Raw genomic sequence first — 18,062 nt, forward strand, 5'->3', positions numbered from 1 at the left:
AGGCAAAGGTGTGCAGCTGATGTAAGCGTTATTTATTATAAATGCACGGTGTAAGAAATAAATCAAATGAATTGCAGAGGCAGATTCTACTTACTGGGTGAAATATAGCAGTCATTACTCATACATGACATTTATTACTGAGATATGGTTGCAAGACAAGACTGGGAACTGAATATACCAAGTTATAATGTCTACAAGGGAAACTGGCAGACAGGAAGCTTTAATGATAAAGGACAAAGTTAGAAGAAAGAAGATTACAAGGGGTTTCAGCAAGCAGGCAATAGCACCTAGGTATGGAGAATTACAAAATAAAAACTTTGTAAGACAGCAATGAAGGTCTTCTGTCATCTCCCTTGTGGAAACATATCAAGGTATGGAGATTAAATAAACGAGTTTATTGGGGGAATTCCAATTAATATATAAACTGAGATAAATAGGCCCAGCTTGTATTGGATAGACAACGAACATATTGAGGATAGTTCCCTGTAATTGTATGTCCTGGACAATAGGAAACTGACAGTCACAGGTATTGAGTCAGATTTAGTTAACATTTTGATGACCTGTAAACATTTGTCTGACAAGGATTGTGATGTTGTAGGTAAGGACATCAAAGATTATGTGTGGAAGGAAAGCAGGAGGATGGGGATGAAAGGGAAAGTAAGCCAGCCATGATTGAATGGTAGAGCAGGCACGATAGACAGAATAACTTAATGCTGCTGCTGTATTTGGAAAACCGGCAAACACACAGAAAAGTCCTGGTTGACCACGCTTGTGTTCAGTTCTGGATGTAATACCTCAGGACCCTGGAGGCTGTGCAGGCAGCTTAACAGAATGATGCCAAAAGTTCAAAGTAAATTTATTACCAAAGTACATATATGTCACCATATGCAACCCTGAGATTCATTTTTTGCAGGCATACTCAATACAATGACCTTATTAGAATAAATGAAAGACTGCACCAACAGGGCAGACAGTGTGCAAATGACAGTAAACTGTGCAAGTACTAAAAGAAAGGAAAAAAGGAATAATGGTAATAATAAATAATTAAGCAATAAATATTAAGAGTATGATATGAAGAGTGAGAGTGAAAGTGAGTCCATAGGTTGTGGGGACAGTTCAGTGATGGGGCGAGTGATGTTGAGTGAAATTATCACCTCTGGTTCAAGAGCTTGACGGTTGAGGGGTAATAACTGTTCCTGAAGCTGGTGGTGTGAGTCCTGAGGCTCTTGTATCTTCCTGATGACAGCAGTGAGAAGAGAGCATGACCTGGCTGGTGGAAGTCCCTGATGACAGATGCTGTTTTCTGTGTAGATGTGCTCAGTGATGGGGAGGACTTTACCCATGATGGGATCCAGACATGAGTTTTTGAAACGAAAGAAGCAAAGTTGAATACTGACAATAGAATCTTGATAAACAATCCTGGAACCAGAAATACGGTGACTATAAAAAAGTATTCCATCCCCTGGAAGTTTTCATGTTTTATTGTTTGACAACATTGAATCACAATGGAATTAATCTGGCTTTTTTGACACTGATCAAGAGAAAAAGACTCTTCAGTGTCAAAGTGGAAACAGATCCTGATGAAGTGATTTAAATTAATTAGAAATATAAAACACAAAATAATTGATTGCTAAAGTATTCACCCCCTTTAACAGGACACACCAAATCATGACTGGTGGAGCTACTTAGTTTTGGAAGTCACATAATTAATTAAATGGAGAACACCTTTGTGCAGTCAAGGTGTTTCAATTGATTGTAGTAAAAATAAACCTGTATCTGGAAGGTCCAACTGCTGGTGAGTCAGTGTCCTGGCAAAAACTACATCATGAAGACAAAAGAACACTCCAAGCAACTCTACAAAAAGGTTATTGAAAAGAAGTCAGGAAGTGGATACAAGAAAATTTCCAAGTTACTGAATATCCCTTTGGAGAACAGTTCAGTCAATCATCAAGAAATGGGAAGAATATGGCACAACTAAAAATCTGCCTCGAGCAGGCCATCCTTAAAAACTGAGTGTCTGTGCAAGAAGGAGACTAGTTAGGGAGGCCACATAGAGACCTATTGCAATTGTGGTAGAGTTACAAGCCTTAGTGGCTGAGATTGGAGAGACTGTGCACACAACAACTGTTGCCCGGGTGCATCACCAGTCATTGGTTTATGGGAGAGTGACAGAGAAAGCCACTGTTGGGAAAAAAACTCAGTGAAATCTCGGCTAGAGTTTGCCAAAAGGCATGATGGAAGACTCTGAAGTCAGCTGGAAAAGGTTCAATGGTCTGATGAAACCAAAATTGAGCTTTTTGGCCATTAGACTGAATGCTATGTTTGGTGTAAGCCAAACGCAGCACATCACCAAAAACACACCATCCCTATCATGAAGCATGAATGCAGCAAAATACAGGGAAATCCTGGAGGAAAACCTGATGTGGTTTGCAAGAGAACTGCGACTTTAGAGAAGATTTGTTTTCCAACAAGAAAATGACTGCACACATAAAGCCAAAGCTACACAGGAATGGCTTAAAAACAGCAAAGTTGGAGTGGCCAAGTCAGAGTCCAGACCTCAATCCAATTGAGAACTTGTGGTTGGACTTGAAAAGGGCTGTTCGTTCATGATCCCCATGCAATCTGACAGAGCTTGAGCAGTTTTGTAGAGAAGAATGGGGAAAAATTGCAGTGTCCAGATGTGCAAAGCTGATAGAGACCTATCCAAGCAGACTCAAGACTGTAATTGCTGCCAAAGGTGCATCTACTAAATAGTGACTTGAAGGGGGTGAATAATTATGCAATCAATTATTTTGTGTTTAATAATTGTAATTAATTTAGACCAATTTGTAGAAATTTCTTTTCACTTTGACAAGAAAGACTCTTCTGTTGATCAGTGTCAGAAAGCTAAATTAGATCCACTGTGATTCAATGTTGTAAAACAATAAAACATAAAAATATCTGGGGGGGGGGTTGGTGAACACTTTTAATAGGCACTGTAATTTTAGAAACCAGAAAATACAAAGGCTGGGGGGAAAGAAAAGTAACTGTCCACAATGCCAATAATTTTTATGACATTGCCAGTCTTACTAGTCATACCTCCTATATTCATAGCCAAGTATTTGGTATGCATTACAAACAAAAAAAGTCCCAGCATCAATCTTTCGGGCACACCATCAGTCACGGATTTACACGGCACTACCTATATTGGTCTTTTAGTTACCACCTCATATTCGTGAGGCAGTATTTCACCTTGCAGAGCCTGACTATCATTGATCAGCCTCTACCTGCCTTTTCAAATATACACCAATGCCTTCCCTAAAATTTTCTTCCATCGTTTCCCTATTACTGACATAAGACTTGCTAACCTGCAGTTAGCTTAATACAACACTTCATAAAAACATCCAGTGGCATTTTACCTATGCCTAACAGATATGCAGAACTCTTCATCAAGGCCCCAGTTATCAACTCTCGTTTCCCAAAATCAACCTTGGATAGATCTCATCTGGCCCCAGGGATTTATCAACTGTTAAGCATCCCATAGCATTCCTACCTTCTTAGTTGACCTGCTGCAGATTATGCACAGTTCCCTTCTTGAATTCACTATCTCTATCGATTTCTCCTTAGTGAATAGAGATGAGAAGTATTTACTTTGACTTCGCCTACGTCATTTGACTCCACACACAGATTGCCCTTTCGTATCTAGGGGTACTCACTATTACCATGGCTACCATCTTGCCCAATGTACCTGTAGAATCTTGAAACCCTCCTTGATCTTTCTTACCAAAGATATTTCAGCATCCTTTTTTTTTTGCCATCTTAATTTCTTTCTTAAGGCTTTTCCTACACACTCTATATTTCTCAAAAGCCTACCTGATGCCCATCGCCTATACCTGCCAGCATGCCTGCCCCAGCATGTGAAGCCAGTTCTGGCACTCAGTGGATGAGATCAACTACAGGATCCAACTGCCAAGAAGACACTGCTGCAACGCTCCATTGAGAGCAGTGGGCATGACAGGGCACTGAAGGCGTCATGGCTATCCACTGCAGCCAAGGAAGTCTCCAGTCCTGATGATTTTTTTGTACCATTGGGCCAAGATTTTTGAGGCCAAGAGAGAGGAGCTGCCCCAGTGCAATGGCCTTTTTGTGATAAAACTCCCCCCACATAGGTTTTTTGCTGTGAGGCTCTTTACCCAATCACATAATTGCTGAGCTGCACAGACAAACATCATAGTCAGAAATGAGGAGCAACCAGCATAAAACTGCCAGAGCTTTCCTTTTCTTTCCCCAATCAAACCTTTCATATCCTTTTTCAACCAAGTTTTCTGAATCTCACAATCTTTGTTTTTCACCCTTACTGGAATAGGCCAGCATTGAACTCTCTCTCTTTTAAAGTCCTTCTGCTTGTCAACTGCCCTTTTATTTGGAAACAACTACTCCCAATCTACTTTTGCCAGTTCTTCCCTCATGCTTAAAAATGAAATTAGTCTTCTCCCAATCCAATACCTTAGCTTAGGGACCAACATCTCCCTTTCTGTAACTACCTTGAGACATACAGAATTATGGTCACAATTTCTCGTGTGTTCCTCCACTGCTACCTGCCCTGCTTTATTTTCTAAAATAAAGTTGAGTACTTTCCCATCACCAGTAGGACTGTCTATATGTTCTCTCAAAAAAAAATCTGGTGAGCATTAAAAAAAATTCCACTCCAACTAAGCCAGTTGAACTCAGACAGTTCCTCTAAATATAGGGGAATTGAAATCCTTACTACTTTAACCATATTACTGTGGCTTGTCTTACAGCTCAGGTGGGAAATCCTCCATTTTACGAAGAGTGGTGGTTCCTGATAGTGATGGCGCTCTGCAGCCTCATTCTCATTCTTCTCATGGTGTTTGGGCTAATCCTTCATGGACAGAACAAGAAGTACAGGAACAGTAATGGTAAAAAAAAGACCTGCTTTATTATGTAGGCAGTTTTAATCATTTCAGTCTCAGATATTATTAAATATAAGAAATTCAAATTTGTATTATTAATGCCCTTTACCATGGCCTTCCTCCTCCCACCCTCTTTCACAGACTCCAAAGCAGCAACATATCCAATTTCTACATTTAACTATTTGAGTTATTTGAGATACTCTTTCAGATTTTATCTCACCAGTCTTCAACATATAGAAATGGAATTGGTATAATCTCCTCCCCTTTTTGCCACATCCACTGAAATGTCCTTGAGATTCATCCTTGGCTCTCTTAACATTTCTCAGTTATGTGTTGGCTCTCAGCATCACTCTGTGGATTCACATAATCCTCCCATGTAAATGACAACGTTCATCTGTCCCTTTCTTCAAAATTACCTTTGTGTCCTTCTGTCATTGTGCTCTCTTAAATATTCAAAACCCCAAACTTCACCCATTTCAATCTAAACAGGAGTGGAGTTTTTGTTCGGTTTTCTTGAAAACAATTCGCTGTATTTGAACTCACTGAACATCTTACTCAAACTTGATCTGAGCTTAAAACTCTATGCCAAAATCGCTATGAAATTTATCTATGCTTTACTTCACTCATACTCTCTAAAACCTTGATCACCTCCAAGTTTGATTTCTCTAATGGTTATCTACATCTCAACTCATTCTTTAACAGACTACCATTCATCCAGAAGTCTTTCATCTACTTTTCATCCTATCTGCAGCATTCCTTACCAACCTCATTTTATTTCATTTCCTAAGAATATCATGTGGAAAAACCTTATTCTTGTACTCAAATACCTTTTTATTTCCGTTTTTTGCTGACTAATCTCAAGCTCCACACCCAACTGCATACTCTGCTAACTGGTCTTCAGTCTCTGATGCAAACTACACTTGCTCCATAAGCATCTTCGTTTATTCAAAAGCCGTCATTTCACTGAGCTTAGAGCTGTCTCTTTTATTTTCCTGGTCCTTGGTTGTGCCACTGAAGCACTCTAAATCTGCATAATGTTGGACATTATCTTTGCTAACATATATAAAAAAATTATCTACCATATTTCTCATCTTTTGATGTTTGAACTCTACAAATTATAGCACTGAGTCAATCTGTAGGTCAAGATCACTGGGGCCTCACAGACAATAGAGAGGGTCGAGGAATTGCAGTTTCTTCTGAATAATGTCAATTTTCAATTGTGTAACTGAAAGTAATAGAGGTATGTGATTGAATCCAGACAAGTGAATTGTAAAACTTATATAATGACCTTGTCATTCACTTTAATCAAATCCCAGTAGTGGTTAAAATCTTTTGTACAATAAGACTACTTTTCCTTAATAGCTTAAAATAAAAGCACTTTCTTCATTCCCTTATTCTTCAAATCTGTCTTTATTTGAATTATGTTCTTGTTTTCAGTAATGCTATAATATTGCACAAAGTTTCAAGTTTTCTTTATCTGCAAAAGGAACCAAGTTCCATTTTTTCTGCTTATAAAAAAGGTCGAAAGTAAATCTCACCCTCAGCTGTGTATCCCAACAGCAAACACCTCTAGTCTTATGACAGCTATCTTATGCTCTAGGTAAAAGTTGTTCGAACGTGGAAGAAACTCTCACCTTGGATAATGGAGGGTTTACTGCCCTGGAGCTAAATAGCAGACATTTGACTGTCAAGAGCAATTTCTGTAAGAAAAATGGCACCAGGTAAGGACGTGCACCTGATCGCAGCTGGACTCAGTTTATGATTATCACAGCAGTCACAATTCAGCTTCTCCACTGAGCATTTCTCCCTGCAGGCAAAATGTAAGGTTTAGAAGGCACAAGCATGAGCCTTTTGTAACATCTAAGCATTTAGCTTAACTTCAATGTTAAGACACTTCTATCAAAACAAATATAAAAGCCTGTAGATGTTGGAAATCTGAAATAAGTACAACAGCTCTTAACAATATTTCATTGTCCTAAAACATCAGCTCTTCCTCTGTCTGTGCCATTTTCCTTCTGTGTTTATTCTGAGGCACATTTGCGTCTGTGTCCGGAGCACGCTGGACTTTTTTTTTCTTGTATCAGATCCGAAACCTCTGAGATAAGCTCCTCTTACGGATGTCTCCCTGCTTCTGTCCACAATCCGATCAGTATTTGCATGTATACTGCCCCTTTCATACTTCTCAGTGTTGCTTCGTGCAGTACAAATAGTCTCCTGGGCCTTACAACAACCTTCACAGAAAACATGACCTTCCTTGGTTTTCTTGGGTATGTCATTGTTATCTCAGATAAATGGTGTATCATTTTGACACTGCAAGTATCATTCACAAATAATTTATTTGCTAATATTAAACTTTATTTGTAGTAACTACCTCAGTATCAGCAATATATTGGGCTTTAAACCTGAAGTTATATTTTACATTATTTTCTTATTATGTTAATACATTGATAAACTTCTAAAAGTTTATTTAACACTAGATCTGGAGTATTGCTTACAGTCCTGGCCATTCTAAGGACGATGTGGAGTCTTTGGAGAGGGTGCAGAAGGAGGTTTACCAGGATGCTGCCTGGATTAAAGGACATGTACTATAACAAAGGGTTAGACAAACTTGGGTTGTTTTCTCTGGAGCAGTGGAGGCTGATGGGTGATATGACGAGGGTTTTGTAAGGCATTGATATAGAGTAGACAGACTGCGTCTTTTTCCCAGGGTTGAAATGTCTAACATTAGAGGGCATGCATTTAAGGTGAGAGGGATCATTTTAAAGGAGACATGAGTGGCAAGTTTTTTTTTAACGAAGTGACGGGTGCCTGGAATGCGTCGCTTGTGCTGGTGGTAGAAGCAGATACACGAGGGACATTTAAGAGACATTTAGATAGGCACATGAATATGAGCAAAATGGAGACTTTGTGGGCATTAGGGATGATTTTTGTTGGCCCTTTGAATGCTAATTTATTTGGTTTGGCACATCTTTGTGGGCTCCTCTGTGTTCTAACTGCTGACTGCTGGAAGTGCAAACAATCATAATTTGTCTTCTTACAAGGTTTCCACCAAGGCCAAGCCCAGGAGGGTTACGCTATTCCGATGAGGATTTATGTAACAACTACAATGGGATAATGCTGACAGAGAGTACCACTTTAACAGAGAAGCCTACTGAAATATCAGGGTCAGAGGTAAATTGACAACTCTTCTGTTTCATCCTATGCCCACTGGATCTTATATACCACTGTACAACCATGGAAGGGACAACGCTCTCATCTCTGGACTTGCTTGAACCCAAATGTTTCTATTTATGTGTGCTGAAAGGCCACTAACTATAGATGTTGTAGGGAGAGAGAGGATATATTATCCCTTTCACAGCTTAAAAGCTTGCCTAAGTTCATCCTGTCACTGGTATTTACTGCTGCTTTGGATCAAATGCTTTTGAGCCCTGTAGATCTTCAAGTACACATCTAGATACGTACATAATAAGGTGAAGGTGTCTGCCTCTACTGCCCTTGCCCTCAGTGAGCTCTGTCGCCTCCAGGGTTTCCTTGTTTCCACTCAAATCCTTCTGTATGTTTTAAATCTATACCTCCCAGAAAGCAATCCCCTACTCTACCCTTTCTACACCCATAATTTTATACACCTCAAAATAAATATCCCCTCATTCCTCTGTTCCCGAGGAAACCAGCCCAGCCTAACCAATTTGACTTCATTGCTGATTTGATTCTCATAAATGTCCATTGGTTTCTAAGAGAAAACTGGTTATATTAAAAAAAAGGAATATTTGCACCAATTGACCTTATGAACCATTAGGATTGTGCAATAAGTACTGGTCTCACTGTCTCTGACTTTTTCCTAAGAACATATGTATATTGGTGCTGCTACCAGTTTGGATTCAATCAAATCACCTTCAAAAGAGTGTTATCAGAAGCAGGAATAAGTTATGTGTCCCCTCCCTGTTTCAACCATGCTCAATTTTAACAGCTGTATTTCCATAACATGATTCAATTCAAAGAAAAAAAAAGTGTGATTTCCTCATCTATGCATATCACAGTCAGTACGTAAAGTTTGGCTGACAATTTTTCAAATCCATAATTGTTAGGGATAGTTTTATTGAGCAGAATTTTCAAATCTTTGGTGTATGTATATTCATGCCAAGACACAAAGTACTGCTTGCCACATCAGATGTACTGGAAAGAACGTTTTAAAGGCTCTCACAAATTCTCTCTGGCTAATTTTCCTTATTAAGCTACACCCAATTGATTTGAAGCATTCGATATTAAAAATAGAAATGTACTTCATTGAATCATTTTGAAACGTGTAGTAGAATAGGTCACAGCTCATGTACTTCCCACATGGAGAAAATACATAGAAAGGCTAACTGTAAAACAGTAGTTTAGTGTTGAAATTTTAAAAAAATGTGTTGGTTATTTTCTTTTTGGGGGTATTGCAGAAAATCAGCAGTTCCAGACATCTTGTATTCAAGCCACTTCTTCAGCTGCAGTCCAGTAAAAATCTGAAACTAAGTCTGTAGTGATGTTCTGTTGCTTATTAAAGGTATAAGAAAGTTCCTAACTGTGTTTCAGGGACAATTCCATCTCCAGAGATAAACCAAAGCAAAGTGTTTCCATTTGCTAACCAGAGGATGTGACCAAAATATAGTAAGGGTTCTCAGCCACTGAAGATAATTGAGGCAATAAGGAGCAATGAATTGTTCTATAAATCTTGCATATAGAAAACAAGATCTTTATGTTAAGGTAGAAGAGTCCCAAAATTATAATAAAATATTCTCTTAATCAGTTTGTTCTGAGGTTAGAGAGGCCTGTATATTGTCACAGTATATTAAATGAACCTGGAAAATAGAAAATAAGTATGTTTTAAAAAGAAAGCTAGGAGGAAAACTTGAAAATGTTATTCTTTTCTAGGCAACAGACAGTGAATATGAAGGTGAATTGCCAAAAAGCACACACTCATTTGTGAACCACTATATGAGTGATCCCACCTACTACAACTCATGGAAGAGGCAGCCACGGGGGCTACCTCGAGCTTCAGCTTACACTTATGAAGAATGCACAGACGGTGAGCAGGAGCCGTACTATCCGACAGTGATCACAACGCAGAGCTCAGGCGGTGCGTACGTGCCCACAGGTCAGCCTGCTTCTGACTCGAGGACTCCTGTGACTGGATTCTCTTCCTTTGTGTGATATTTCATTCTGAACAGCAGAAGACAATTTCTCCACTGATGGACCACCGTGCCAGCTGAAATGACTCATAGTTACAGATGAGAGAAAACTGTCTAATGGAACTTGTCATCTCCAAAGCTGCCTAAAAAGTGCCTTTTACATGTTGGTAATTTCATTATACCAATATAGCAGTGGTGTAGTGACGTTCAGTAAAGTTGGTGTCCCATTCATTTGAATGTGACATTCACTGGTTTCTTTTGATAGTATTTTGTTTTAAAAATATGCTCCTGCATCATGTCTTTGTGTTCCCCCCATCTTGGAAGCGTTAAAGTTTGTTTCAAAACATATGTTTTAAGCTTGGTGTGAAACTAGCCCAGACAAACTAAAGTAAGGCTCCTTCGGCCAGGGGAAAAAAAAACAGCGTGAGGCTGTCCGGGAGTCCACTAAAAGGCAGAGATTGAGCAGAGTCACTTCCTGCTGTGGTAAAATACGGGAGTTGCTGATGTCACCACTGCATGAAAGGGCATGTTTCAGGCAGCTTTTATCATTGCCTTCTAATTTCATCACAGCTTCAGTACTGGGTACCTCAACTGTGAAAACAAGTCAGGCCTACAGTAACATCACCACCAGCTGAAAAAGGGGCAAAAGTCTTCATGATTTTCAAACTTGGAAAACAGCATCTGAAGATGATCCCCCAATTATTTAGAAAGTATAAGTAGTAATGAAGAGATTGGCTGTTCAAGGTTTCATATAAAGTTTCAGAAATGGAAAACACGAAAATTAGCAGCCATCAATCCAGTTTGAATTCTGGGAAGTTGAGAGGTTACAAGCTCTTAAAGTGAGTTTCCTTAAGAATTGCACTTAATTCAGCTCCATTTATATTCTCAGGATAAAAAGAGCTTAATGACCTGTAGATGTTGCCCATTTAACCATTTACCTGTGTACCTGCCAACACTAACCATCTTTTGCCTTTTATTTTATTGTATGATTTTTTTTTCATTTTGTTTACTTGAGAACTGTCTATGTATCACAGCTGTATATGGGATCTAAAGGCATCGTGGTTAGTTTGCTAGACCAGCAGCTGACGTTCTGCACTATTGATCCAAAGGCACAAGTTGAATCTCTCAATAGCAGATGGAGAATTTAAATTCAAGTAATTAAGTAAATGTGAAATAAAAATAAAACCCGTCTAATGGTAAGCATGAAACTACTGGATAGCCTCAGTACCTGAAATCATTCTTCCGCTTCAGACGGATTTGGAGTATCTGCAGAATAGACAACAACCCACAGTACTCATGCTTATGAAGCGAAGAGAGTAGCAGAAATAGCTACAAAGGGGAATGGTGATGAAGGAAAAGAAGTGGAAAATAGATAGCCACATTTAAATTCTGTGTACAAATGCCAGTTAAAACTTCACTCAATTGTTTTTGAACAAATAAAAACAGTAAATGCTGGACACACCCAGCACATGAGGCAGCACCAGTAGAGAGTGAAATTGTTGATGTTTCAGGTCTGGAACCACTTGCAGAGCTTTGCCCTTTCTCTAAAATGAAATAAATATTCTGAATTTACTGTAATTTTAAAATTTGACAAAGTGTCCCAGCACTGAAACATTAACTTTTTCTTTTTCCACACCCACAGGAGCTGCCTGACCTGCTAAGTATTTCCAGCATTTTCTGTTTGCATGTCCTTGAGAAAGTTTCTCGAGTCATCTTCCAATCCCTAACAGCCAATAGTTACAAACTTAACTGATGTTTTCCATTTAGAGGAAAGGTAGATTTGCTACTTCTGTCTTCTTCCCATCACCTGCCAATGTAATTTTTAGAGATCAGCAAGACAAACAGGTGCCTTGATTTCCCAATTTATGCCACGTTGTTCTGACTGTTAATGAGTTGAGCATCAGTAACAGACCCAAATATAACAAGAACTGAGAGCGGGTTGCTCTTTTTGTTATTAATATGTATCTGGCAATGTAGCAGCCTGACTGTGGGACCTCAATCACATCATGGCCATGATGATCCTCTCAGCGATACTGTAAATCTGTTTCGTGGTAAAGGCAATGTTGTGGTGTCCCTTCTGCAGCTACTTTTAATGTGCAGGTTAAAACCTTGCATTGTTAGGCTCTAACTTGAGCTGATATTGCCTGAAAGCAAAACAGGTTGTCTTTCTAACTGTCAGAAGTAGAAAGCAGGGTTTATTACAGTCCCAATCAGAATAGACAGAGGGGCATTCTTAATGCATTCTAAAAATAGGAAAATCCAGGGCTCCCAGAACAATGGAGTTAATATCTCTGCCTTGGTAGTACTTGGAATCCTCCTCCTGCCTTGATCTTGAAGCCCAGTTTTCTGTCCATCATTACTCAGAGCCTATAAGCATTATGCAACTATTGGAATACCTTTCCTTTCACAGGGAATTGATATTTCTGAGATTGTTAATACTGTACCACCAGCAATTTTGTGTGCATTAAATTGAACTCTGAGCCTTAACAGGGATCTGTAGTCAGGTCAGGAAACCTTTTAGTTTGCTTTAGTTTTCCACACAATGATGAATTAACATTGATCACTGTTGCTACCTACCTCAGTAAACCAATATTCAGTGTTTAACTAAGTTAGATTAGAACTGAATAAATTCAAATGATTTCATTTACTGTTTATCTGTAATGTGACCCAGCATCCTTTGTGAACATCTCGAATGAGAGAAATATACGCCTCTATTTCAGGAGTGTTGTAGATTTTTCTTAGTTTGTTATGTAATTCTACATACCTAATACCCAAATTTTTTGAAATACACTGGACATATTCTTGAATTATTTGGAAGATGTACATTTGGGAACCACTTCCAGCATAGGATTCCCCGGTTGCTTTTGTGGAGATTGTGTTGGTGCTATTTCTCCAGTGTGTTGAGATGCCAGCTGAAGGTCTTTGAACTTACAGGAGAGTCGAGTCACTGATGCCTGTAGTCTGTATATTTTTGCATTGGATTTAAGGTTTACTTAATGAATTAACAAATTACAGCATAGATGGAAAGTGAGCCAAGACTGTGCTTTACCAGCTGGCAAAACCATTCAAGGGTTTTTCTGCTAGGAGCGCAGGGCCTCAATGGTTAGCATAGAGCTGGTTTCCAATACAGGCTTGATGCAGGAACCACATTAGAAGAAACCAATGGAACGGGGGTAGGTGAAGCTGTTCACCGCGCATCGAAAGGTCTGGGCACAAACCATGCTCCTTGAAAACGATCTGTTAACATTTCATAAAAGAAATAGTATTACCTACTATAGATTGATTTCTGCAGTGTATATCATATCAAAGTACATCATATATTTTTGATTCATTTTTTTGTTAAATTATAATTGAACATATTTAACATCTGTTAAGATGCATTTACAAATCCTAGATATCACCTCATCAAATAAGTAATGTGCTAACCTGACCTTAATATGTAGAATTAATTTCTTGCCATCATATTCTGGCTTTCTATCCAAACTGAATGAGCTAAATTGTCCCTTGCCTTTGATTATGCATCAAAGAAAGGAAAGCACTTAAAATATTAAAATTACTGTTAACAATATTGCTAAATTGTACAATTGTTTAGTAAAATTAGCTGTGGAGACTATTTTCCTGGTGATGAAATAGGGCACTTTTAATGAAGGAAAAGCTTAATGACATTTGGAAAGAATGTTAGCTTAGTTCCATGACCATCATTAAGCTTAACACATTTGAACTTGAATCTGTGGGTAACCACTAGAATTTGTTGTTATGTATTATTTAATTTAATCTAGAAAATTTTAATGTATTTTGAGCTTTGTTAGGAGCACTTTTAGTTGATCAGTGAGTCTTGGGAGTACTTTGTTCAGCCCAATATATTGCAATATTATATTACAGCTAAATACAGTCATTAAAGTGCATTTACATCACAGTTTAACTAAGATATCAATAATTACACATTCATAATATTAATAGCAAGCTATATTTATTATAGCATTACTTTGTTATATATTAATTAGTTTTAACAGTTTATTAATTTAAAAACTTTTGTAACCACTTTATGATTTGCAGTACCTTTTCTACTAGCAATGGCATTCTTTGCCCTTCAAATCTATTTCTTCAATTTAAGCTAAAATAAGAAAATCAATTTATTTTAAAAATAATTTCACAAACTTTTGTTATTTCCAAGTGAGTACATGAGTTTTGCTTACTTTTAAATGAGGCATCGAATGGGCATTTTTTTTAAAGTATCTCTCTCTCTCTCTCTCACTTAAAAAGGCTTTATTCATGTTAGTAAGAAACTCACTGTATTGGTTTGTGAGCTTTCAGCTTTTCTACAATGCACCGAGAAGGCATGCTTCTCATTGAAATCTAGTGTAAATCAAAACAATCCCAGGGCCCTTCTAATACTGAGGTTGCAGAATTCCTTCAAGGTTTAAGCTGCCTGAAAGTCTGCTTAACTCTTTAGCTGTCATGCAAACATTACAAATGGTGGCTTGAATATTGCTTAATATTATAAAAAGAAGCAACAGCATCTGACGAAAACATGCTGCATGTGATGGTGCTCCTCATCATACTGCAAACAGTACATCACTTTCTTTTCGAGAAATACAACAGTTTCAGTTGACTGGTGGATGACTGCAGGTATCTGAATACCGGTTCCTTAGTTTGATGAGAGGTGTATTGAAGAATTGGTCTACAGGAAAAGATCTATTCAGATTATACTGCTGTGGAAGATCATATGATACATGGAGGATGCTATTGATTTAGTTTACATAGCGACTTAACCTCCTGTCTAGCATTTTGAAGCCACTGTCAACATGCCACACTTTAAATGCATCCTCAAGCCAATAATCAAAATTTCTGCATTGGCAATTTTTTGAAGAGGTTTTTTTTGTACTTTGTAAGGGACATGACTGGTACATTTTTGGTAACAATATGAATGTGTATTTTTACGATACTTTTTTTGTACCGCTGAATTTGTACCCACTTGTGAAATCCTAATAAAGTATGAAATAAATTGAAGCAGATGAAAGGTTGAGATCTATTCTCAGCAAAATGCAGTAAATGACAGATCTAATGTCATGTTTCTTGGCACGTTATTATACCCAGTATTTCCATTTAGCAGTTGGCTTCAGTTGTTTCTACAGTGGAACATTCTTCAGTTAACTTCTAAGCCAAAACAACACTGTGTAACTTCTTGTTAAATTAATTCGCCTGTGTTGTTTCCTGTTAAGGAAAAAAATGTTGTAGATTCTATTTTTTTGCCACAACATATACATGGTTCACTCTGTCTTTTGTAAATATTATGTTGTAGAGAAAGTTTAAAATATGCCAGACATATTTTGGTTAAAGGGTTTGTACTGGTCATTATTTTAATGAAATCACTGTGTAAGTTGGATGAAACTCTCCAATTCTAAGCTTTATTAAAGCTGCTTGTTTGCTTAATCATTCTGTCTTCACAAAGTGTGTTAATTAAAAGTGTTCACAATTTGATTAACAGCTTCGAATGCCCTGTTGCACAGTGAACAACTTGTTAGAGTGGCATGGGAATAAGGAAAGGAACAATTTACTGATTTATTTATTCATAATTAGCAATACAGCATGGAGAAGGCCCTTCTGGCCACACCGCCCCAGCAACCCCATACAAACCCAATTAACCCTAACCTAACCATGGGCCAATTAACCTACCCAGTACATCTTTGGGCTGTGGGAGGAAACTGAAGAACCCAGGGAAAACCCATGCATTCCATGGGGAAGGCAGACAGACTCCTTACTGAGTGGTGCCAGATTTGAACTCCAAACTTTGGAACGCCCTGAACTGTAATAGTGTCACCCTACGCTACTGTGACGCCCAGAGCTATCTTAAAACGTTCATTAGAAAAATGTGGAATTTGCCTAGAACATAGAAATCTTCAGCACTTTACAGGCCCTTTAGCCCACAATGTTGTGCCAACCATGTAACCTGCTCTAGAAACTGTCTAGGATTTCCCTACCGCAGAGCCCTCTATTTTTCTAAGCTCCATGTACCTATCTAAGAATCTCTTAAAAGACCCTATTATATCCGTCTCTGCCAGCAGTGCATTCCAAACACCCACCACTCTCTGCGTGAAAAACTTACCCCTGACATCCCTTCTGTACCTATTTCCAAGCACCTCAAAACTATGTCCCCTCATGTTAGCCTTGGGTGGCTCTACCTTGCAGACTTTTCAAGCCAAGTCACTTTTATTGTCATTTCAACCATAACTGCTGGTACAGTACATAGTAAAAATGAGACGACGTTTTTCAGGACCATGGTGTTACATGACACAGTACAAAAACTAGACTGAACTATGTAAAAAAAAAACAACACGAAGAAAGCTACACTAGACTACAGACCTACACAGGACTGCATAAAGTACACAAAAACAGTGCAGCGCAGTACAATAATAAACAGGACAATTTATTAGTCTTTGGCTGATTTTAATAATGTTAATTTGCAATGAATTTGGCTAATAGTCTGAAAAGTGAAGGCTGATATTCTCTAAGATAGGCAAGGAGTCTTCAAAAATTGAAGATTAATTTCCATTTCTAGGTAACTGATGAGAAAATTCATGACAATCTTAAAAGTTTTATTTATATTTTAAAATATTGTACCCATACCAAATGTAGAACAGGGCAGCATAGTACAGGCCCTTCAGTCTTCAGTGTTGTGCTGACCTATGTAAACCTGCTCCACCCACTCCCCTCCTACATAGGGCGTAATCTCTATTTTACCTGCATCTATGTGCCTTAAATGCTCCGATTGCATCTGTTTCTCCCACCATCCCCTGAAGTGCTTTCCAGAATCTACCACACTCAGTGTAAAAACACCTGTCTCTAACATTTCCCCTAAATTCTTCTCCACTCACCTTAAACAGCAAATAAGAATGATCATAGTTAAGATGGGAAACAAAAGAAAATCTGCAGATGCTGAAAATCCAAGCAACACACACAAAATGCCGACTGTTTACTGTTCCGAAGGATGAACAGCTCTGATGGGCAGAAGGGTGCAGGGTTGCCCATGTCCCCCTCCCCTGGGAGAATCACAAACCGTTACTGTTGCCAGGTTGTTAATGAGAGAGAAAGAAATGGAACAAAAACATATTGGGACTGGAACATTTGCTTCAGACAAGGGCGAGATAACACCGGGGGAGAGAGACCATATTATGATTCCTGAAAGACTTATGGCTGTGGAGAGGGCTGTTTACGTGGTACCATCCTGCTCATTAAAATTCCTCAGTGGACAGCCAGAGTGGGCTGGTTTGATGGGTTAAGTCATTCAAACCTGATTGACACCGGAGACCCCGTCAGTGGGGATAAAAGTGAGGTCTGAGGTGACACCCCTCAGACGCACCAGGAGACACACTAGTGAGCATCAGAAACCCACGAGGAAGTGTGGGGCATCGGGGACTGAATGGATCGGTCAATTTTAACTCACAGTGTTTATAGCGAGGCCGGTGGGGGCTTGTGTGTGTGTCCACCCTTGCCTGGGTGACGCATCCACCACAGAAGAACGGTCTAGCTAAAGGACAGAGGGGTCAGACTTGAATGGCCACAACAACACATCAACGGATCAAGATCGTAAAGGAAGGTTTGCAAGGACAATAGCTGTCACTGTTTGATCGCTCTCTCTCTCTCTCTCTCTCTCGCTCTCTCTCTCCAACAATTACAACACATCGACCAACAACTACCTCAGCCTGTATGAACTGAACTGAACTTTATATTTCCATGTGACAATTCATTATCCCCTAGACAACAACAGAGCTTGTTTATTATTGGTTATTATACCCACACTTTCAGGTTTAATATTGCTAACGTGTATTATCTGTATATCTGCATTGATATTGATTTGTATATTTTTACTAATAAACACTGTTGAAAATAGTACCACCAGACTCCAACGGACACTTCTATCTTTGCTGGTAAGACACCCAGTTACGGGGTACGTAACATTACTCTTTTCCATAGATGCTGCCTG

The 18,062-nt window shown here is 38.7% G+C and overlaps 1 protein-coding gene across 2 annotated transcripts in view; it reads left to right on the forward strand.

Annotated features, from left to right (window-relative positions):
* sdk1a (sidekick cell adhesion molecule 1a) overlaps positions 1-15,514 on the forward strand; it is a 769,571-nt gene extending 754,057 nt beyond the window's left edge. For both annotated transcript variants that reach the window (XM_073060649.1, XM_073060650.1), the window contains exons 42-45: positions 4,782-4,919; positions 6,514-6,634; positions 7,955-8,084; positions 9,822-15,514. In XM_073060649.1, coding sequence (XP_072916750.1) covers positions 4,782-4,919; positions 6,514-6,634; positions 7,955-8,084; positions 9,822-10,100 — 668 coding nt within the window. In that variant the 3' untranslated portion in view covers positions 10,101-15,514. The remainder of the gene's footprint in view (positions 1-4,781; positions 4,920-6,513; positions 6,635-7,954; positions 8,085-9,821) is intronic.
* Positions 15,515-18,062: the final 2,548 nt, after the last annotated feature.

Source organism: Hemitrygon akajei, chromosome 11, assembly GCF_048418815.1.
Source record: "Hemitrygon akajei chromosome 11, sHemAka1.3, whole genome shotgun sequence".
In the NCBI taxonomy this organism is placed as follows: Eukaryota; Metazoa; Chordata; class Chondrichthyes; order Myliobatiformes; family Dasyatidae; genus Hemitrygon; species Hemitrygon akajei.